Raw genomic sequence first — 23,769 nt, 5'->3', positions numbered from 1 at the left:
AATATCTGTTCCAGAATTATATTTAGGCAGATGATTAGGGACCTGTTGGCCAGCCACCCTTGGAGGACAGGCGAGGGGTATCAGGTTCCCCCTGCAAGGTAAAGAGCCAGGTCAGCTGCCATCGCTGATTGTGCTGAAGGACCAAGGGCGCTGGCTTAATCCAGCCACATCCTGACTTGCAAAGCTGCTGAGCACATGGATGCAGGTATCAAAAATAGTTTACAATAGTTTTGTCCCGTCCCCTGCGTCAGGGATGCTAAGAGCCAGAAGTGGCACAGCCTGGGCTGCCTGGCTGTTGGAGTGCACTGTCAGCTCAGGCAGGGAGTGTTTGCTGAAAGACTTCAGTGCTCATTTAGAGTTTCAGGTGGTCTGGCATGCCCCTACGTTCAACTGAAATGATGGGCTTGCAGCTGCTCCTAGCGGTGAGATACATGTCCCTTTGATTACCGAAGGGAAAAGGACACGTGAGGGTGGAACAACCTGCATCCATAAATCCAACTTGCCTGTCTAGCAAGGGAGCAGGGGCACCTTCCCTCTGGCTTGCCCTGCGTTAACTTTCAAAGTGCTCTGACCTGGCAACAGGAGAAGGCAGGAATTGGGCTGCCAAAGCCAACATCACAGCTACTGATTAACCCTCATGCTCTAGCAGGGCTAGGATGGCTCACGTTGTGGACCACGGACCATGATTCCTAAACAGTCTTTCTTGAACAGAAAGGCAAGAGGATTTATCTTTTAATATAAATGTATTATTTTGTTAAATAGGATTAACAATCAACTGTCCAAGAATCCAAACAAGCAGCTCTTCTTCAGATACAATTTTTGCAGAAAAATCACACAAAAAATCCCGGCTCTTACTGCAATCCTGTTCTTAAAAGTGATGCTTTATCATTTGCTTTATAAAAGTAAGAAATTCTCTTTCTCATATCCATCTATCTAGCTATATATATACGTGTATATATGTATAATGTACTTCAGAGATGAGGCTTTTTACTCAGAAGACAAATATGGAATCCCAGAAAGAATGGAAATACTCCCAGCATGCAGTTGCTGCTGGCTGAGACAGGAGCAGTGTCACACACTGTCTGTGGTAATGGTAACCACGGCCCCTTGTCAAAAGCAAATGGTACGGTATTGTACAGTTGTACCAAACCCAACGTTTTGGTACAGTATCTTTGGAGTAAGCATCTTGGCAGATACCTGGGATGCTAAAGCACACACTCACGTAAGAAAATTATGGTCTCCTCTCTAGATGTGAGGCTCTATTGCATATTAAGTAAAAATATTATAATGCACCAAAATTGCTTAGGAATTTTGGTGAATATTTCTGTATAAATTCTCCACCAAACTGAAGATCTGACTTATAGCCAGTGCTGAGTGAGAGAAGCAATTCAGATGGCACCTGAGTCAACATGTGACATTGGGCCCTAGCTGATTAATTTACTATTCAGTTTTAATAGCGCCTAAAGATTACATCAAGTCAGGAAGAGGGCAACATGGTTAAAACAAACAATCGATCATGGTTTTTCCAAGTCTTAAACAAAGTTAGAGGAAGAGAAAATTGCAGTTGACAGAAATTCTCCAGGATGAGTACAAAACTGGGAAAAGTCCCAGAAGGCAGATTTTGGCCCAGAAATGGTAAAAATATATTCCAACTTTCTATGCATCGTCATGGCCAGCTCTTAGCAAAGCTGGAGCCTGAGCCCAAGATGTGTGCTTCTGCAGCTGTGACATTGGGTGGCCTGATACATGGGAGTCCTTATCTGAGAAAGGATGCAAAAAAACCATTTTTTTTTTTTGAATGCCCTTCAGAGCTGTGCATGGGCGTGAGCACTAGCTTCCAGCCTGTTCTTGTTCCTGTCTTTTTAGTACAAGACTAACCCTGGGTAAATACAGCTGTGGCCAAACCTTCCTAACCACACACACGGGAATAAAGCTGCTGTTTCTGCAGTGCCTGCTCACTCCCCGTCAGCACTAACACACCTTTACCAGGCCACAGTCACAGTTAAAGGTGGCTATTTCTGCACTGCAGACAAGGCCTAGGCAGGTCAGTGGCAGGACAGATAAAGCAGGGGAAGAGGAAAAAACAAAAGCAGGGGAAGTTCTGTTTGCATTTGCAATACAGAAAGACTGGCAGATGGAGAAGGGAGTCTGGCCAGGAGGCAATTTCAGTCTGCTTGCACAACAGCAAGATAGGAAGCTGGGTATCCATTTGGAAGAGAGTTTGTGGGGGTATAGGGAGGTGTATGTGATAGCTTGATTCTGCTTAGCACTGTAACGGTTAACACAGGGGTGCCAGTAATAGAGGCTGACTCCAGGCACCTTCTCCCAGTGCTCCCACTAACACAGGGGAGAGTCAAGCACGCATGAAGAAGGGCCACCGCTCCATGCTGGCTCATAGGGATGGGTCACAATGCATTGGGGACCATCCCATAGGCTTCATACAGTGTGTTCAGCAGTTCCTGCTTTTCCTTCTCAGGTAAGAAGCTGGACTGAGCTGCGTTGATGTTCTGCAGAGGGGGAACACAACGGAGACATTAAGACACATCAGACATGAACACATGGTTGTGCACGTACCAACATCTGGCTCTGAGCAGCTGCAGGCAAGGGAGAGTATTAACTTTCCATTCCAAGATTCATTTCCACAGACTCATTTTACAGGGCAACTGTTCTGCCCATCACTAGAAACAGTCCCAAGAGGAAGGAGGCAGGCACAAGTAAAGGTCTTTAAATACTCTGGATTTTTTAGGATGTGGACTTTAGACCCACTCCTACACTCCCAGCTCCCCTTTGGACAAGAGCCTCTCCCGGCACGGTGGTGTTGGCAGCCTGATGCGCTGCTGCTGAGACACAGCCTGGCTGTGCAATGTAACCTGCTTGTCCATCTTGTGCAGGGACTTTTATTACACAGGAACAACCTGGCTTTTCCAAAAGCAGGAGAGGACAGCTGGCAGCAGAACAGCTGTGGATCCAGGATCCCAGAGCTTAGAGCCGTCCTTATTCCCCCTTCCAGACCCAGAGACTGATGTCTGTAGGAGAAAGGGACTTGTTCCTCCAGCCAGTGCTGAGAGCAGGACCAATCCCTCTTGTAAAGTGCATCCTGCACCTCCCAATCCAAGTAAGTATCTCTGGTGAAAGTGCTGAGCATGACTCTCAATGCAAACCAGAAAAAATGTGCTTGGTAGCCCGGTAAGTCAGACTCCCAACAGTTATCCTGTCTTTCCGTCTTGGGTAAGTAATTAGAAAATCAAAGATTAAAGCCAGTTTTCAGGATGTAACCAAGACACATAAATGACTGTGTGCAAAACTGAAGCCAGCAGTCACTGTGTTTCCAGCTCAGTTGTTGCATACTCGTAACATGTGCAAAAACTGCAAGCACTTTTGTAGCTGCTGAATCTTGCTAACTTTTGGGCCAGGCCTTGAAATAACCTACACGTTATTCCAAATCCAAGGGGGGGGGGTGGTGGAACCCCAAACAAAAAGGAGAGCAACAGGCACCTTCCTTCCTGCTCAGATCTTCAGTGGACAATTCCCACTCTGACCTGTTCCCTGTAAAGCCCAAAGCAGTCAGCCCAAGTGCCGCAGCCCCCGCAGAGCTCCCTGCACTCAGAACCCCCTGCTCCCGCAGCGCTCCCACCATCCCCTCCAGCCAGCTCAGCAGCCACCCTCAGCCTCTCGCTTACAAGGCCAGTGAAGGATTTTCTGATTTCTGTTGAAAACTCTTCAACTTTTAAAGAAAAACAGCAGGTTGTTCTGGGCTGCACTAGGACATCAGCAGAGCATCCAGCCAAAGCTGACTTACCACTCTCTTGAACTCCTCTTCAGTGAAGCCCATGTAGTCCTTCACTATGCTGTAATCCTTGTCAATATTGGAGTTAAAGATGAGGGGATCATCTGTGTTTATAGAGTAGTTGGCACGATCCTTCCTAAATCTGTAAGGAAATCAGGTTGAACTGGTGGGTAAAACACTGGATGTGGGACTGGTCATGCACTTCTCAGGGTACAATGCAGTAAAAGGGAAGACCTTGCAGCTGTCCCTGCAGCTTGCATTGCTGGACACAAACACAGGGCTCGGCTTGTCTCGCTACTGCTTCAATCGGCTTCTCCAGTGGAGAGAGGAGCAAAGCATCAGGGTGTCTCTTGCTCAGAGGTTCAGCAACCTCAGCTCTCACCCACAAACTCGGGCTAATGGCCAGTGTGCAGCATCTCATGCCCCACAGCTCAGAGCGGGGGCAGGAGGGACAGGACAGCCTCCCCAAGGGACCCCTGTGCCCCCTCCAGCTGCACCAGGCCCCTCTGTGCCAAAGGACGAGGATGTACCACATTTTCATGTTACCTTTGTAAAGCAATAAGGCAGCTATAATCAACCCAAATTCTGGTTATTTAAGATTGCACATGGTTGAGAAGTCTTACTGTGCTACTGGGTGTTTCCCAAAGTCTGGAAGACACGCTCCAGTGAGATAACTGGACCAAGGGCAGACCTGTTTGGGGGAGTTAAACACAAAAACCAGAATCAGCCACACAGATCTGAACTCCAGCTGCGTACACAGATAGCTGAGCACTCTGGCAAAACCAGATACAGGTTTAGAGCTTTGTTCACAGCTACCCCTCAACGTTACACTGATGGACTGGTGCACATCCCAAGACACAGATGCAAAGATCCCACAGCCTGTGTGACAGCGGCAGGAAGCAGTGGGATACTTCCCATGGCCAGTCAGCCACCAGCCATGTGTTGAACACAGTTAAACCAATGGCATTAATTAAATACATATATATTTCATATGTTAGTTGGATATAGCCATTCTGGGGAAAAGCCAAAAGAAATCTGCCCATGCACAGTAATTCTCAGGCACTTCCACCCTCCACTCAGACAGGCTTTGGTAGAACAGCCCGCTTTGCAGGCTTGAGGTATATAAATTAGTGAACAAGCTGCCCAAAATTTATCCTCAGGCAGAACAGGCTCCATTTCTGTCTGCTACACACCTCCTACAAGCTGCTGCGCGTGCAGCAAAGATCCCACCACACCGCCAGGTGTTACCACCATTTTTGCTGTGGAGCTTTAGTCATCCAGGTTCAATGGCAACATCACCATAAACACGGTCAGCACTCGGGGTCAGGTTGTGTGCCTGGCTGTAGCACAGCCCAAGGGAGGGCTGGTTTTCCACTTGGGCAGCAGCTACCTAGCTGTCACCCGCCCACCACACATCCTTACCTCAAAATGCATCTTTGTTCTCAACAGCTCCTTGTACAGCTCAGGGTCCTCCAGGACATGGTAGCCATGGCCAATGCGCTCAGCCTTCAGGAGATAAACTGCCTAGAGAGCACAGGAAAACTACGTACAGCCTCCGAGCACCAGCTCAGCTCCTGCCTGCCCAGAGATCCCTGCCCCACCATGGGCACAGCCTGCGCCACTCAGCCACGTCCAGGGCAATCCTTCTCTGAGCTGTCGGGGCCAGATCTCTGCCCGGGTCCCCGATGTTTGCTCTGCTGTACATACAGAGAGGACTTGGGCTCCTCTCTCCCTGGTGCAGGGGATGCAGGGGCATTTCCCACCCCTGCCCCTCTCTCTGCCCTGAGCCAGGAGCTCCTCATACCTCCTTGATCCTGGCAGGCGGGCCGGCCTCCCCAGCATGGACAGTACGATGAATCCCACATCTTTCAGCTTCCTGCAAAGCAAGGGAAGACACGCTCCTGTCCCATCATCTGCAGCAAGGTCAGCAAACCCCTGGGCCAGTACTGCTCTCGGGGGCACAGCAAGCAACAGGTCTCTGCATGAAGAGCCCCCAAACCACGAGCCCCACTGCCTGCGAGTTGCATGCTCTGCTGTAGCACTGACTGCAAGACAAGAGCTCAGTAATGCCAGAAGCGGAGGAACTTAGAAAGCCTGGTTACCTTCCCCTGGAGCCCAGCCAGCCTCCTCCAGGGTCTTTTAATACTGGGTGAGCTCACCACTGTCTCCTCTCCAGACAGCAACAAGCTTAAAGCTCTCCTCCCTTCACCCACTCGCCCTTCTGCATGAACCTTGCAGCAATTCCCATCTTTGCAATTTCTACCCTTTTAGCCCACTGCAGCCAAGTGGGAGAATTTAAAAGCCCCCAGGGCAGAGATGCAGTGATGCTTAGAGGGGGTGGGGACGAAAGCAGCCCAGCTGGGAGGACCCTAGGGGTGCAGCTTTGGGGGCATTTCAAAATGCTCCCCCATGGCCACCCCAAAATCCCTTGCCAGGACAGCCACAGACGACCTGGGCTTTGGGAAGGCATGCAGCCTCACTGGAAGCCTGGCTTCTGCCTTGCTGGAGAAGGGCCACCCAGCCAGCAGCAGCACACAGGCTGCAAGTTCCATCTTGCAGCAGACATTCTTCCCGGGCACTCCTTCAGGGCTTTTCACTCATGGTTTTTTTTTTTGTTCCCCCAGTTACTTAGTTTTCAGCTCCTCCTGTGCTGCACGCCCAGGCCCTGTGAAGGTCAGGCCAGGCTCTGCCTGGGATGTCAACAGAAAAGCCCTGTGTGCATTGACCTGAAAGGCACTTTGTGCTCCCTACATTTAAGTGAGTGTTGATTTTTCCCAAACAGCTAATTTTTGACACTTTTAAAAACAAAAAAATCCCTCTGGGCGAAGTACCAGGCCAAGAAGAGAGACAGACTCACATCAGCACAGACATTTTCCACTTGTTTCTACACACAGTAAAAAGAAACCAGAAACCCCCCCACCTCACCCCAAGACAGGCATCCCTAACTATCCCAGCAGGAGCTGGGGATACAGCAGCAGGGTCAGGAAGAGCACTGCACTGGGACCCCTCCCCACTGACCCTCCTGGCTGCTGAAGCCTGAGCCCCTCCGTCCAGGAGAGAGCTTGTCTCGAATGTCCATCCACGGGCATATCTTTCCTGAAGTACTTTAATCCCTTTTTCAACCCATTGGTCCGAGGACATATGATGCTTCCCTTGGCTTCTTCTCCAAAGGTCCCTGCGTCGTTGGACATGGTGGTCCTAAGATCCTTGGCTCTACACTTCCCAGTTCTCCTCCACAGCCAGCAGCCACAGTCAAGTTTTCACCCTTATCTGCTCTTTCCCCTGCAACAGCCCCGAGAGCTCCCAGGCAGAATGTGCCTGCCCAAGGGACATCACAAGTCTCTCCAATTTCCCTGGATGCATTACATACTCCATGGAGTGTAGCAGCAGCATTTATGGGGATGTACGTCCCTGCCACGCAGGCCAAGAGGGGCCAATGGTCAGGAGCAGGGTTTGCTTCAGCATCTCAGTGACTGAGCGAGCCCCCAGCACAGCGACAAGATGCATCCTTCAGATGGAGGAGTCTGTACCTGGGTGCTCCTGGCACAGCAGTGCAGGATGTGACGCACCCACATGTCCGATAATAAAACCCTGTGCCCGCATCTCAGTTTATAACCACTTGGTTCACCCAGCGTGGCACAGTAGCACAGGCAGACCTTGTATCGGCTCCTGCTGACAGGGACAAAGACCTCAAGAAAGCCCTGTGTTGTTTCAGCCCCGAGTGCTGCTTGCAAACCACCGTCCTTTTTGCCAGGGATGATGCACAACCTCCTCTCCCACTGATGCAGGGGACCAACAACCCCAAACTCCCACTGGCAAAGAGAATTGAGGGGAGAAGCTTCTCCTTTGAGCCACTGCAAAGTGCTGAGGTCTGGTGAGAGTCTCAGACCAGGCTCCTGAAGCCATTCCAGCATTTGCATTTGAGATGATCAGATAAAAGCACTTCAAACATGCAGCTTCTTTGCTCCTCGGGTGATTTCTGCCAGACTGGAAAGGCCAGTCTCTTCCACCCTAGGCAGTAGTTTCCCAGAGCCCCAGGAGCAGATCCCAGCCAAGAGCAGCAGGGTGCTGCTGGGGGGACACAGGCTCCATGTAATTCGCATTGCACTCGGTGCTATAGGGTAGCACACCAAGCTCCAGCTCTCTAAGGCCATGTTCAAGCAATGATTCCTAAATGACTAATGGCAGGCAATATAAACTAATACTTTTGCTATTTAACAGAATGCTTTTAATAGCTGCAACAAATCAAGCCATCCCAGCTGTTTGCAGTCAGAATAACATACCGCGTGTCCCCTCACGCATGTCCCCTCAATATATGTTTTTCTCATAATTTCTTTTAAGCAGCATATTAAACAAACCTCATAAGCCGCCTTATGCTCGGAGAAATCTTCTGTCTTCAGGGACTCATCTCCAGCCAGGTCGATGGCCACCACAGAGTTGTTTCGATACTTCTTGCAGAGCTCCACCACCTCCGGAGACCAGCCTGGAAGAGACAGCGCCAGGGTTCAGGGGAAAGGATTGGAAAGAGTCACACATTCAGCATTTTTCTAAACAAATCCTTGTCCTATAACTAGAAGGCTAGAGCTATTTTCTTTGGTCTTTCCTAAAGTTTGATGCTCAGAAAGAAAGTTAAACTCCTAGAAAGCTCTGCCATCTTCAGGCAAATAAAAGCTGCCAACTGATCAGTCCATTGTCAATCAAAGGGTAATAAAATGCACTTACCAGCTATAAAGCTGCCCTCATCATGTTTTTCTACTCACTTTTGGCAGGGGGGAAAAAAAAAAAAAAAAGAAAAAGGATGCTACTCCTGGTGGGAAGGAGCTGGTCAGCCTCCTGGAAGGCTGACCTTTAACACTTGCAGTCTTATCTTTTTTAGTATCAGTGAGAAAGAGAGTAACAAGTGGCCAACAGCTACTCTGGAGTTATATCTGATCAGGATAGAGGATAACCTCTGAGAAAGGACATGCATCTACTAGCTCATATAGCACTTACCCTTTAGCAAAAAGGCCAAGAAACAGAGATATATGGTAGTGCTAATAATTAACAAGCATCTGCTGTGAACATACAATCCCAAAATCATAGGAACACATATGAAAACGTATGCAATTTCACCTTTTTTCATCAGTTTACAACTCACTGGGTTAGAGCCATTATTTTATTAACAAGTTTAATATGAGCTAGTTCTGGCTGGCATCTCTGCCTTCCTCTCAACAGTTCATAAATTACAAGGTAGCTTCTCACTGTGCAGCACATCCCGAATGCAGCGCTAAAGACTTGTATCGAGTGCATCACTGGCTCTGTGTAAGAGCTGGTGTGCTGGGCCGCAGGCACGAGAATGCCAACTCAGTTGTTCGCAGGGCTGTGCAAGCACACGCTGTATATGCCCTCAGGTACTCCCACCGCTTTCTGCCTTTACTACTTCTGCGTTGGTAGGGACTGTAACTGCCTTACAGCTTTCCAGTTTCTACAAAGACAAAAAAGTTTTCTTCCTAGAAACCAGAAATTTAAGGGTCAAGTTTTCAAAGTATTGTTTGGGGTTGATTGGGCAGGAAGGAAAAACCCCACTCTCAAATGTCCCAGTTTCCAAGAATATAATTTTTCACATTTCTAGACACAGATTAACCATGTATTTATTAGCACAAATCTTTCCACCATCTACCCCACTAAGCCTACACAAAACTCTTGTGAGATATGAAGATATTCATAACAAAGTCTTCACAAAGAAGAACTACTGTCATACAACCTCACTCTGAATGCATCTTTCCCTAGAGGAAGATGCTCACAGAAGCCCGCAGCCCAATGAAACACCAGAAATTGGGTTTTCTTCCTATTTTGAGTCACAGCACCTGTTACCATTGAAGTTCAGAGTTGCTGATTTTATTAAAAAAAAGAGTTTTATATCTGTGACTAAAGTGTATTTTGCTTGTGTTTTCAGCTTGAACCAGCAGATACTGCAGCCAGCAGATTCTCTGGCTTACCCATGGTCCAGGCTAACGAAGGAGTATGCTGCTGTAGCAGCACCACCATGAGCAGGGAAAGCATGAGATCTCACGCCTGGTCTTCCTCCCATGACTGTTAGCTCTTGGACCCACCACACAGGCATGGCAGATGCAACTGCTCACTGTGGCAACAGCTTCAGCTGGTCCAAAGAGAGCTCCAGCCTTTGGGCAGGGAGCGAGGTACGAGAAGAAGTCACACCTCCCCCTGGAGAGGATGGAAGAGTCCACTTTGTCTGTCTAGCAAGACCTTTCAGATACTGGCTGTACCCACAGGCCCCCACTTTTGCATCTAGCTGACCCTTTCCCCATAGTGAAGGAAGCAGAGGACCCCCACCAAGAAAAAAAAAAAACAAAACTCCTTCTCAGCACTGTCTAGTCCCGCACCAGACCCAGGGCCACAGGACTGGGGCTTTCCCTGCACTTCTGCAGAGACCTGAACCCAGGGGACGTCACCCCCCGCCACGCGTCAGGGAAGGGGAGCAGAGCAGCAGGGGAGCTGCAATACATTACTTGGCATATGGCGCATGCAGCATAGAATAGACCTGGCTTTGATGCGGAAATCCCTTTCTCCATCCTGTAGTCCCTGATTTACGAGGTTAACGACTTCGTCTGGAGTGAGGTCTCCCCTGCAGAGAAGAAGAGACATCAGCGAGAGGTTGGACACCTGCCGGGGAAGCAGGCAGGAGCTGCAGGTCCAGCCCAGCATCCCCACGGGACACCGCATGCAAAACCCAGCCTGGCCGGGGTCCCACTTGCCTTAACATCCAGAGGAGCCCAATGAGACTGCCAGAGCTGAAGAGCACCTTTTACACCCATGCTATGCCCAGATTTACCAGGTGTCGGGCACAAAAGCATGCAAAGATATTAGTAAGGTTTAGAAAGCCCAGGGGAACCAGATGCCAAGCCTGCCCGAGCAGAGGAACCCTCTCTTTGCCAGATCATCTCATTAGGGCACATAACTGCCTGCAGCCAGGCAGGGGCAAGCACGGGGGCTCAACGTTCATCACAGCACATTTTGCAAGGGGCCACAGAACCCAGCACTGATTTAATCAGAGGCACACATCACAGCGGGGATGACAGGTAAAGAAGGGACTGGATTGTCAGCCAACATTGCTCACCACTTCTGCTAACTCAAGTTCACATTTTGTGGGCAGGCAATCCACGCCTGAACACTACTTCCCCTCACACAGAGATTGGCTCCAGCCAGTTTAAGCAGAGGTGCTCTGCACATGCAGAATTAGGTGCCCAAAGCAAGGGACATTAAAACATAGCAACATGCGGATATATTATAAGAGGAAAACTCCTATTGATGGGGAAGAGATGTGGAAGAGTGCTGGTGCTTGCTGTGTTGGAGGAAAAAGGAAGTTTGGTTACACCAAGCTGGCTTCTCCATGCCTGACCGGCTGCCCACCAGGTCCCCCACACAGCAGGATCACTTACTGGGTTTGGCCCCAGGGGATGGGATCCACACAGCAGTTGGCCAGGAGGTGAGGGCTGTACCGGACCTCCACGTAGATGACGCCTTCTTTTGCTTTTGTTTCCACAAGCTCATAGGCAATCCTCCTCACTGCCTCACGGTCACCCCTGCAGGGACAGCAGTGGGACCCGTCATCGGGACTTGTCATCCTTGGGGCACACTGGGGATGGATGAGGTGACCTCCAAGGCTGAGCAACATTAGCCATGGGGTCCTGGTTGAAGGGGAAGAAGCAAAACTGGGGTGCTTACGCAATGGCAGGCATGTAGTGATTAAACTTCTCTAGGAATTGGGTAATTGTCAATGGTGTTTTGTAGCTGACATGCTTCAGGAGGTCATCAACAGTGCTGCCAGGGAGAGGAACCCCTCTTTTCCTGGAAGTGAAGCCACATGTTAGTGATGGGGAAGGCTATTACATTTTTATTCTGTCCATTTCATACAGCAATCATGTCCCAAGCTGGCAGTGTTAACCTCCATTTCTTCACAGAGAAGATATGGCACATGTTGTCCTTCCAAAATCTCCTTCCAGATGCAGCTCTGAATCTCAGTGGGGAGGAAAGCAATCCAAAATACAGGAAAATCACAAACAAATCAAAATACAAGCCCAGACTGGCCCAGCAGGAACACAGTCAGAACACAATTTAAGCTTAAGAAGGAGTTCATCTAAAGGGGCTCTGGATTATTTCTCAGCACCTCCTAGTCCTAGTAGCAGAAATGCCAAAGAATTACCAAAATTATTTAGAGAAGTGAATTTCCACTTATGTAGGCTCAAAGGCTTGAAACCCCCCCCAGTCATTCCCAGGCACAGAATCACGTGCACAGAAGTGTTGTGGCTCACGGGTTTGTTTAATGCTGGCAGCTCCTGCGAGCAAGCCAGTTCCCAAGCCAAATATCGTGGTGGCATCTTCTCTGATACGGACACCTCCCACCCAGGACCAAACAGCAGCCCCAACAGCAGCTCTCACCAAAGGGATGGAGATGGTAAAGCCCACCTAAACTCTTCCAAGAAGGAAGAAGCTGTTTGTCCCTGGAGTCCCGAGTGGGTGGAGGTGTCCCTGGTGGGGTGACAGCCAGGCTTGAGGGGGCTGCCAGCCAAGGATGCTGCACGTTTCCTGGGCAGGCTTTGCCACCCCCACTCCAGAGGCTGTCACTCCGCCTGTGAATGCCAACCTAAATTAGGAATAATAACTAGTCATTTGTTTTTAATCCTCTTTCCTGCCACAATAAATTACAGCCGATTGATGGATCTCTCTGCTAATGGAGAGAAAACACCACAAACAGCTTTAGCATCCCAATGCCAGCAGCCATCCTGATGAGCAGTCCGCAGGGGAATCAGCCCAAAGAACCCCGCTCCTGGGCCCAGTAAACATTGCTCATTCCCTGCTCAGGCAGGAAGGAAGCCAGCCCCATGCTCAGCCTTCACACACAATCTGCTCAGATTAAGTTGCTGGCACTCTTGCAAAGGACATTCATCACCGCCAAGGCATCAGTTTTCCTCCCCGCCTTGCCCTTTCCATGGCACTGACACATTGGTCTCTGTTCCAAGAACCAACCTGCATCTTCCTCCACCTGCCTAGGGAAAGTTTCTTACAGCCAAGCCATTTCCCTGATGTTCTCCACGTGCTTCCCAAAGGATTGCCTCTGCACAGCCAGCAGCAACAGCGCTTTGGGATGATCCACAGCGCAGAGATGCTAGAGCCAGGTCTCTCACTGAGGGGTCCAGTGGATCTTGCCACCATGACCTTGGGAGCTGCTGCTGCCCCATCCAACCTACCTGGTAGCTGGGGCCTTCCTGCAGCAAAGCTGCCCCAGGGGAACATGCTCATGTCCACCGACACCTCAGCGTCCTGCCCAGAGCTATCCCCAGCCACTGGCAGCACCACACACACCATCCCACCGCAGACGGGGCACCTCTCCTGGGGATGCCCAGTCCCAAGAGGGGTCTGCCATGGCTCTCAACCCTTCGGCTGGGCAGGGTGGACGTAAAGCCTGACCCAGACCTTGCCAGAATTGGAGCCAAAGCTTCTAAAAACGGCAGAGTTCAGCTACTGCCCAAGGGGGCTTGTGCATCCCAGCAGCTTCAAGTTATTTGTATGTGGTCAGCCACCACCTGGCAAATTTATTTCCAGCTCTTTACCTTTAAAAATAGACTACAAACAGCTTGCTTTGTCCAGGGTGAGGTTATTAAGGCAGTCCCCTATAGACTCCTATGCTGCCCTATTGCTTCTACATTTGTGTGAGCGCTAGTTTTAGAGCCCATGAATAGCACAGCCTTGCTCCACCCGAGAGCTGGCAGCTCTGGGGGCTTCCAGGGCTGTTTAAAAATAAGAGGGAACTCTGCACACGCTCAGGCATCGAAGGTTTCTGCCCTAAGCAACAAAGAGGCACAGATCATCAGGTGGCTGGTGTCTCCTGGGCTTCAGGGCTCCTACAACCCTCCTGAGGAACTACACTGGCATTTGTCCTTTGCTGGTAGTAGGGACCCAGCAGAGCCCCAGGGAGTCAGCACCGACTCTTCTGTCCACTGGGACTTGTATTCCAGCCCTACAGCCCACCAGTGGCATGGGCAGAGCCAGCAGGATCTCAGCTCACTGCACCAATGTCCTGCAACGAACAATATGGACATCTCTGATCCACCTTTACTCTGCCTGCACTGCAAAAATGTATGGTCACTCCCGGCAGAAAAAGCTACTTTAGAGAGAGTATTTCCCCCTACAATCACATTGCCTTGGAGTCTGCTGGGCTCACAGGATGCCAGAACCACTCCCCATCCCCCTCAGAACTGCTTTCCTCCCCAAAGTACCAGAGTTGTACCTAAGAGCTGTTTCCTGAAATCTATAAGCATGCCACTTTCTTGATCTCAGAGTATCTGCTAGTCTTCATCAGCTTTTTCATTAGTGACAGCTGGACAGAGTCTTAAGTTTCTTTTGCTTACGACTGCACAGCCAGGTCCTTGCACCAGTTAATAATTCACCCTGCTGCTCCCCGTGCAAATTACACTAAAGCAAGAAGATGCACGTGAGCTCTGTCAAGGAAACAACCTCTCTAAGTCACTGCCAAGTGCCTTCCTGGGTGACCCTCACACAAGGATGACGCCTTGACTGCTAGCACCAGGCAGACAGTCTGCGGTTCAAAGGCACGCAACAGCAGGGCAGGGAGGAGCACCCAAGCTGGTTTTTCCTCCCAGGACTCTGGTACAGCACCACCACCGAGAAGATGCTTCCAGCCTGCTTTCATTTAACTTGCTTTAACAATTAGGAATGTGGAAAAAGAAACAAGAATACACTGACTCTGCCATTTCCTAGGTACACTTCAAAGGCAGACAGCTCTGTTTATGAGACATCTTCTGTACTTTTCTCACCGTGGCTCCTCTTAGCTTGCCTGGCTCATGGGACTGATGACCACCTTGCTCACACTCCTGCTACCAGTACAGCCCTGCTGCAACATCGCCTTTTGGGGTGTGCTCAATATCCTCACACCGTGCAGCCAGAGGACTCGCCTGTGCAGAGGTGAGACCAGCACCAGCCAGGTTTGCTGCCTGCACAGCAAGGGAGAGAGCTTTCCCAGCCCGCCAGCACAAGCTCTTCTGGCAGAGAACTGGACAAGCAGAAGGCATGGGAGTAGGGACTGATGCTTTTGGACTGCAGTTCACAGAGTTTTCTTACCCCCACAACTCACCTGCCAAAGTGCAAGATTGTTTCTGGTCGAATGGCTCCATCTAGGTGGACATGAAGTTCAACCTGCAATAAGATAAGAGATTAGTGAGGTACTCGTAGAGCTCCAGCAGAAGTTGAGAGATAAGCAGCTGGTGCTAAAGCAGGTATAAATGCAGCCAGTACAGGGACAAAGCCATGACAAGAAAGCACAAAAACATTTTTAAAACACCATAGTTAAAGTTTATTTTTCAATATCTAAGTATTGTCTAAATATTTTCTTATTGCTGCTGCAGCTCACACATTTAATGGATCTTTAGAAGTTTATTCTGTTTCTAGTAATCTTCAGGAACTGCCCTATCCTATTTAGCTTGCATGGTTTGCAGTTTGGGAAGGGTGAAAAAAACAAACCCCAAGCACCTTCGCTTCCCAGCTTGCTCCTTCTTGAATTCACAGACAAGACACCCAAGCATCAATTAATTTGCTAAAAGTCATTACACAAAAACTTTGACTTTACTTCTAAGAATCAGCTCCTGATATATTGTTAATTACTTGGTATTATCAGAGCATTCAGGCTTTCTAATCCTATAGGTGGAGTCAGTCCCATGGTACGAGCTGATGTAAAAATTAAGAAGAATAAGAGTTGCCCTGTAGAGCTAACAACTCATTAAAAATGGGACAGTAACTCAGATCTCTTCACCCTGAAACCCTGTTTCCCGATTATTGCTGAAAAAACAGATTTTGGAGAAAGAGCCCCAGAAAAGCAAAAGCAAGCTTTTTCCATTAGGCAGCTGGGGCTTTTGCAGGAACATGACAAATGTAATTTGGAAGTCAAACTGGGATGGAAAATATTAGCTGTAAGATGTTTCAGCTAGATCTTCATATTTCCAGAACTGTTTTCTTTTAAGCAATGGAATAGCCTACAAAATATTTATTTATTTTCATTTTATTTTTTAATGAAATGATGGAGCAGCAACTTAATACACAAAGTTCTTGTTAGCTATGACATTGTGCAAATTATCCTGTGTAGATGATTGCTGCAGGATGCTGAGGGTAAGAATTGGGTAGGATTCAGAAGAGGACTGGATATTTGCACGGATAACTAAACTGCCCAGGGTTACTAATTAGAACCCACAAACCCTCTGGTGTCAGGGTATGTATCAAACAATAACTATGAGGAGCTGGAAGAAAAATGAGTAAGTGGTCCCTACAAGCAGAGCAATGCGTAACTGTCCACCTCAAGATCCTTTCACTCTCCTCTGAAGCATCTGTGAACAGCTGACGTGAGCTCAGCGCCGCTGGCCCAGCTCCCGGTGCCAGGCTGGCATTGCCCATCTCTGGGACAAGCACTGATGCCCATGAGCTTGTTCCCATCCCCACTGCCTCCTGCAGCCGTAGATGCCTGCCACACAGGCAGAGACACCCATCTTCTGACTCACGGCCAGGGTTTTCATTGACTGCTTGTGCTGCAAAAGGCCATTGTTGCTGAGGTGGGTTTGGGCCACCTGCATAAGATGGACATGAAGCTACCACTGAAACGTGCACTTGTGGCATGTAAAATGCAGCTGCCAAGCTCAGGGAAGCCTGAGCTACTGACCCTGCACCATTCCAATCAGCTGGGCCAGGGGTCATGAATATCCCCACAGACACCACTGCTAGCAGGTTGTAAAAAGATATCCCTGTCATTTTTCCTAGCCTTAAGACAATATCTGAATCTACAGGGATGAGGATTTTAAAAGGGCAAAACCCAACCATTCCTCCCACCTTGAGTTACGCAATCTTGCTTATGAGGACTAAATGTCCTGAGAAGCAGCAGATAAAATAACAGACTATGGACATCTGGACGCCTGGCATGTTTTCTACTCTCGAGCTCCAATTCCTATTTCAAAACCATGAAGCTCCATTCCTTGAGGTTTTCAACAGCCCTTATGACCTTCTGATGGCGTTTCAGGCTTGAAACTTACTTATGCTGGATGTAAGAACCAAGCAACCCAAACCTAGTGAGCTCTTCTCACTGCAACCATTTCTCAAGCATTTCCTGCAAGAACATCCCAACATGACACTTCCATCAATGCAAAAGCAAATTCAGTGGTGTCTTTCATCCACACATGCCACCTTCTGTCACTACTGCAGGCAAGATGCTTGTAAACCAGCAAGGTTCCTCTCCAACACCAGCAACAGGCTCTTCCTCCTCTGCCATGCATCTCTTTGGTCTGGAGGGACCTAAAATAAGTGCTAAGAAACTCTTGTGCCATGTCGCTCAATGCAAAAAGTTGTGGGGTTCCTCAGGGTGAGTGCCTGCGGGGGTTGTTTTCTGCAGCTGAGAACTAATCTATGCTATTCAGATTACCAAAGGACATTCAAGTGAAGAAGTAAAGGTGTGCCTACAAGAGTCTCCACCAAGAGCCGGCCCTAGATAAGGATGCAATCAGCAGAGGACAACCAAGCAGCTCACCGCCCCCAGGCGCCTTGCTCGCAAACCCTGCAGGTTTCCAGGTCTGTGGGAGGCTGCTCGCTGCAGATTACACTTCAGCTCTCTTCCTGAGTGTTTGTTTTGGGTAAGCACAGCACAAGACTTTTCCAGATACAAGTGGGTGACATGACCTTGCTTTAAGTCAAGGAAAGTACCCAGATAAAGACGAAAGAATTTTCTCTGAACTGCAGCTCCAGGAGGTAATGCCTGAGCAAGCAGAAATAAGGTGAACGCAGGAGCCCAGCACCTCTTCCAGGGCTCTGCTCCTCAGCACACAGAGGTCCACTGACACATGGTCTCCCACCCCAAACCCTCAGGTTTATTGCGTGCACAGATTAAATAGAGATTGCAACACTTGGTCCAGGACCCCAACAACACCACAGGCTGCACCAGCACTGGAGCCCTCCGCCATGCCAGGACCAGCGATGCCTTCCTTTCTCACAGCAAACCTGGATGTTGTAACGTTCGTTCCGATGAAGAACAATAAAGCAGCAGAGCTCTGAAATGCCGTCCTGGGACAGGAGCACTGCTCTTCCCCCAGCTGCAGTGAGGACCCTCAGGACCACCTTTGGAGGGGGCTCAGCACAGTGTAGGCACCCATCAGCCCTTCTTCTGTGCCTCTACAGCGCTGCAGCTGAGAGCAAGCTCACTGAGTGCCAGCCAGTGCGTCAAAAAACCATAGTGCAATTCAAGAAAATCTCCAAGTTTTACTAAAGAGCTGTTGAAAGCCAGAGAGATTAGTTCAAAAGACATACCTGGCCATCGATTTTGCGTCCTCAGCACAAGCAAAACCCAGCAAGGCTGTCAAAGCAAGCCAAGCGCTTTCCATTTTTATGCAAAAAAAGTTTTAGCTCAACCACAGCACAAGGCTTGTTAGTGCAGATACCACAAAGTCAGTTCAGTTTTAAAAAAAGAAGTTCTAAGAGCTCTGGCTCAACTTTTCTCTTCTGAAAATATTGTAATGTTTTCTTTGAAACTTAATAAGCTTCAAAAGTAAATTCAAACGCAAAATGAAGTACTGCAAACAAGTATGTTCCGTTCAAAGATCAAGTCTGATTATTTTCAATTTAGTGAAATTAAGGGGAAAAAGTTAACCAAACATTCAAAGTATTTTCAGCTACAATCAAGCCAACAGAATTTCTCTATCACTCTACGGTTTGCTCAGCAGACCACGGCAGAACAGTTAACTGTTCAGTCTGCCTATTATGTGGCATAAAAAGTACAATCCAAGCTAAGGGAATTTCTGTGTTAGGTGGCTTTAGGGTCTTTTAAAAAAAATATATAAAATGAACAAAGTCAGCCCTAACACCATGGTAAAAGTAGCACCAACCTCACTTTTTATTTTGATGGCTTCCAGTAGATGTTAATAGATAATCCAGGCAGACGCTAAAGCTGCACCATTTAAAAACCCTTAGCAGTGACTTTGCCTGGGATTATTTATCAGCACATTAAAAGGTGATAAAGTTCACTCCATTGAACTCAATAACTGAAAACCAGAGTGATTACAGCTGTCATTTGTCAATTGTTAGATACATGTGGCAGGAAAATGTTAATAGCAAAATTCAACAAGAGATAAGATGAATGCCAATCACTGCAAAAAGATCGGTGTTCCCCAAATACCAGTTTTAAAGCGCACAGTCAGGAGCAAAGTTATCCTCATCATAAACTCACCACAAACACTCATTTAGAAAAGGTGAGAGTGGATCAAGAGGGACGTGAAGTGGAAGAGGTACAGTATTATCCTCAAACCTGATGACACCCACAAATGCATTTTGGAGATGAATCTGCCATATGCTTTAAGGTTTGGGCCTTCAAAAGAGAAACGTGGGAGACTACAAGACCCAGCCACTGCTCCACTGCAAGAAATATTTATGCTTTCTAGAGCAGCATTCATATGATACATGGCTTTGGTGACTGATAAGGATGCTCCTGTGCTGAGCAGCCTTTAGTACCATTCCTCCCAGCACCAACTACTCAGCCTCTACCGACCTCAGTACAGGGCTCCTGGTGCCATTAATAGGTGATGGTGGCTCCGTGTCACCCTCCCACAGGGACAGCTCCCATGGGGTGGCAGGGTCATGTCCCCCCCCCCCCCGAGGCGTCACAGACCTCACCCCCACACGTGGCTAGAACGAGGCAACGCTTTGGAGCAATAAACAGACTCCTTGCACTTCGAGCAGTGCCAAGCCAGCCTCTTACTGCTATCAGTTTAACAAGTGGAGCCAGGATGGTTATCTGAGAGCGTGCCTGCAGAGCGTTACTGAAGGTATGAGTATGTGCATCACTGCATAAGGTACAGCTGAGTTCAATGCAGCCTCATCAGCACCTGGCTTTGACCCATGCCAAGCTGGTCAGGGGTCAGGTTGTGCACGAGAAGTGGATGAACTGAAGAACATCCTCGGCACACCCTCATGCACCTGCACTCCCCACAATAAGGATCACCTTTTTAAATTCTTGGGGTTTTTTTAAGTCTTGCACCCAGGGCAAATACCTGTACTAGTGGCTCGACCCGGATGGGCAGGTCTGTCTCGAGCATGGGGGTGCTGCAGTGTTACAGGCAGCAGGGCAGAAGCCCACCCAAACTCCCCTGGGTACAGCCAGTGCTCTGCAGCAGAGCAGGCACCTTCGGTGCCATCTGGATTCGGTCACCAGGTGCTCTCCTAACCATTGACGGGACACACAGAGCTACAGCCAGTTCTGGCCATCTCTCCTGATTCCCAGATACGAAGGACATGTCACAGACAATGGCCTCCCTCTGGATAGGGACAGGCTCCAAAATGCCATGACACACACAGCATGCCCTGGGAGGGCTTGAGGGAACACCTGCCCAATGCAACCTGAGCTCATTTTGGAAAGAAGCATCCACCAGCAGAGCTACACCAGCTGCTGGGAGGGTGTGGGCCTGACCCCAGAAGCCCCCATTCCCATCCTGCTCCCCGCAATGCGGCTCAAGGCATGTGGGAGCCACAGGAGAAGAGAATCGCACATCCCAAAGCTCCCGACCTAAGGCTGTCCTGCAGGGAGGGCAGCCAGCAGCGAGCGAGGACACTGTCTCTGCTCTGGTTGTGGAGAAAAGACGGAAGAGGCTGATGGCCAGCATCCAAGGAATGGCAGTCTCTTCTGCTCTTTTATGGCCTACTATAAGGAGGGTTCAAAGTCGCCCTCCAGCAACCCCAGCAGCTCCCTGTTCGTCCACTGCAGCAGCCACAACACAGCGAGTTCCCAAAAAACATGGAGACTGCCCCAGCCCCATGTTCAGCTGGGGCTCAAAGCTGCTCCAGTTACCAGAAACACCTCTAGAACACAAAACTGATCATTCCCGATGGCAGAGGGTCCAGGGGAATCAACAGGGCTCATTAACTGACTTCAGACCTGGTTTTTTTTCCCCCCAAGCCTGACTTAGCAGGTTCGCACAACTGAAAGGGACTGCCTGACTCAGGAAAACCAGTCTCATAAGTGCCAGCAACCAGACAACAGAAACCTGATCTTAGTGGTCAAACCCTGCATGGTTTTTCCTAGGACTCTCTCTTCAGCATCACACTCTCACACTCACTGGAGAAGTAGGAAGAAGCACGAGTGAAAGAAGAACTTAACTTGCTTCTCTCAGCCAAAAGTTTAAAATCACTGGGGTGAACCATCAGTGTTTGTTCCTAGTGGAGCTGACAGAACACCAACACCTCTCAAAATTGAAGTAGCCTTAAAAAGGCTTTAACCATTAGCAGATGTCAGTGCTCCCTGGATTTTGGTATCAAGGTTTGCCTGCTATTGCATGGGTCATCTTCACCGAGAGGGAAGCCTCACACAGCGATGGAATGAAGCACGAATCAGACCTATGCATGCAGGCTTTTCCAAACACACTAGATGTTTCTGGTACAAGCTCAAACCGAGAAATAAATGGTTTGGGAGTGGTAGGAGATGCAAACAGTGGCCAACAAAAACCCTTCTGGGTTTTAGGAGGCAATCTTCTTCCCTGGGAAAGCCGCACACCGTTGCCACCACTTGGGTTGTCCCAGAGCGGGACCACCACGACCCTCACATCACTTTTCTGGGTCTCCTCTGCCCCGGCCCCTCGCTGCCCACCAAGAGCCCAGCCCCACCTGGCAGCCAGGCAGAGAAAACTGGCTCCCCGTACACCAGCTGAGCCAGACCACAATAGTTGAGCTGCCCTGCTGCAAAGGCAGCGCTCTGCCATCACATACAGGGCTATTGCTAACCACAGCTGTTCTACCTGTTTCCTTTGCAACGTTTTCATAATCTGATTAACAAACACGTTACTGCATGGTCCTACTTGAGATGTATTTATACAGCACCCTCTGGACTGGAGCACCCCCTGAGAGCAGTCACCGAGACAGTATCTTGGGTATCTGAGGAATAACTGACCCAAATGTTTAAGAGGTCCCCCTCCCCACATACACACAAAACCCAACAAAACACGAAAAAAATTACCAAAAAATAAAACAACAAAACCAAACCCCCAGACGAAGCAAACAAACTAAGAGACAAAACGGTTGTTCAGTAGACCAAGGCAGCAGCTGGAGAGCCGGAGCCGCCGGGCTCCCCACGCCCAGCCCTGCCCCAGCCGGGCCGCCAGCGCACCCCAGCGCGGAGGAGCCCAGGGACCCCGGCTGGGCGCTGGGGTGTCCCCGCGGCGGGGAGCGGGACCAGCACCGCCCCGGCGCCGGGGCGGCCGGGACACCACGCGGGCAGCTCCTGCGTGTCCCCGCGGGGAGCACCGGGCCGGGGCGGCGCAGAGCCGGGCTCGTACCGCCGAGAGACACCTCGGGGCTCACCCACCCCGGTGCACGCCGCCTCCGCCCCGGGGCACGACCCGGCTCTCACGCCGGGTGCACGTGCGGCGGCTCGGCTCCGGTGCACGTCTCGGTTTTCACCCCCAGGGCACGTCCCGGTGCACAGCACCTCAGCCCCGGTGCCTGTCCCGGGGCACAACCCGGCGCCTTCGGCAGCGCTACCACCTCACCTTGGGGTCCCCGAAGACACGCAACCTCTGCTCCATGATGCTGCTGCCGATGCCGCTGCCGTCGCCCCTGCCTTTGCCCCTGCCGCCCCGCCCCCTGCCGGCCACGCCCCCGCCGGCCACGCCCCCTGCCGGCCCCGCCCCGCCCCTGCGCAGCGCCGAGCACCGCGGCCACCTGCTGCCACCCCGAGTTCCCGAGATCCCGCCCGGTAATGCGCCCCCACCTCCGCTCCAGTTTTCTTCAGGAGCCAAAAGCCCGGGCGGAGTCCCTCCTCCTCCTCCTCCTCCTCCCGGGTAACATAAAAGGAAAATATAACGCGATAAAACAACAGCTTAGCTCGTAGGACTGGAATGCTCTCTCCAGCTTTGATTGCAGTCCTAAGCCAACGCAACAATATTTTTTTTAACCTAGAAAGGACTTAACTGTTCAGCTTCAGAGCAAGCAGCCCTCACCCCCTTTCCTGCTCATAAAGCTGCTGCTCGGTGACTCGCTTGTTTTGTCTGATGGCTTTTTGGGCTAGTTTGGTCCATCGTACACCTGCTTTCAGCTCCTGCAAACTCACGCTCAGCGTTTCATTTCTTATTTTTAGTGACCTAGCCACGTTTTACTCTGCTCCTCTGCCTCCTGCCTTCCTCTCCCCTAGGTGAAGCAATTGGCAGCCCATGTCGCTGAGAGACAGTGGGGCAGAAAGTCCTGCTCCTCCCCACTGAGCATGGCTTCTGTGGTACTGGAGAAAGCAGAACTTCCAGCCACTCCAGTCTTGAAGCACCCACAAAAGTCACACCCATTTACCTACAGGCAAATCTGCAAGGTGGAACCACTCACCGGAGTCAGCTTTGAGGAACATCCCTCGGGTCCTCCTGCAGCCCTGGGTGAGATGAGATCCAAGCTGTTTCCAAAGATGTTTCCAAAATCACTGCAGAGCCAAGGACCACAGTTTTGTTCTGCATGACTGGAGGTCACCTGCCCAGGTGAGGCCATCCCCAGAGCACAGGCCAGGTCTGCGGGGATCCTTGGAAATGAAAACCACTGTATCAATGTAAAATATTATTTTATTATTCCTCTGGCATGTGAGCAGAGAAAGCACTTGGGGCTGTGGTGTGAATGCTACTACAAATCGTTCGAAAATAAAGTCTCCTCTTCTATTTCCCCAGCTGTGTTTACACCAGAGCGACACTGTTTGTGGAAGCTGGCAGTGGGGAATTAGCTACACTGAAGCCCTGCCTGCAGGAACAGGAGGGCTGGGCGCTCCTCCAGCCCTGCGCTGTCACAGCCACACTATCACCCCAGCAAGGTGGCACGAAACAGCCCAAGGGAGCGAGCAGCCCTGAAGGTGGGGGCTGCAACCTGGTGCCAAGCGTTGCTTAGTCAATACGAAACATGCTGCACTCGTTCCTCCACAGGGA

At 50.0% G+C, this 23,769-nt stretch overlaps 1 protein-coding gene across 1 annotated transcript; it reads right to left on the bottom strand.

Moving 5' to 3' along the window:
- Window positions 1–724: 724 nt before the first annotated feature.
- ADA (adenosine deaminase) lies at window positions 725–22,455 on the bottom strand. Its single transcript, XM_075108354.1, has 11 exons — window positions 22,366–22,455; window positions 14,940–15,001; window positions 11,513–11,635; window positions 11,227–11,370; window positions 10,297–10,412; window positions 8,146–8,270; window positions 5,592–5,663; window positions 5,210–5,311; window positions 4,411–4,478; window positions 3,800–3,929; window positions 725–2,507 (listed from the first exon to the last, which is right to left on the bottom strand). The coding sequence occupies exons 1-11, from the start codon at window positions 22,399–22,401 to the stop codon at window positions 2,406–2,408; spliced, it is 1,080 nt and encodes a 359-aa protein (XP_074964455.1). The 5' UTR covers window positions 22,402–22,455; the 3' UTR covers window positions 725–2,405.
- Window positions 22,456–23,769: the final 1,314 nt, after the last annotated feature.

This window comes from Phalacrocorax aristotelis, chromosome 13, assembly GCF_949628215.1.
Source record: "Phalacrocorax aristotelis chromosome 13, bGulAri2.1, whole genome shotgun sequence".
In the NCBI taxonomy this organism is placed as follows: Eukaryota; Metazoa; Chordata; class Aves; order Suliformes; family Phalacrocoracidae; genus Phalacrocorax; species Phalacrocorax aristotelis.
This window is presented reverse-complemented; position numbering and strand designations above follow the sequence as displayed.

What these genes read in the sequence shown, in the direction of transcription:
- ADA (XM_075108354.1), bottom strand. Translation starts at nt 22,401, where the DNA reads ATGGAGCAGAGGTTGCGTGTCTTCGGGGACCCCAAG. An exon ending in CACTACATGCCTGCCATTGC is followed by an intron (nt 11,371 to 11,512) that starts GTAAGCACCCCA and finishes CTGTCCCTGCAG; the next exon opens with GGGTGACCGTGAGGCAGTGA. An exon ending in GGGAAACACCCAGTAGCACA is followed by an intron (nt 3,930 to 4,410) that starts GTAAGACTTCTC and finishes ATTTCCTTACAG; the next exon opens with ATTTAGGAAGGATCGTGCCA.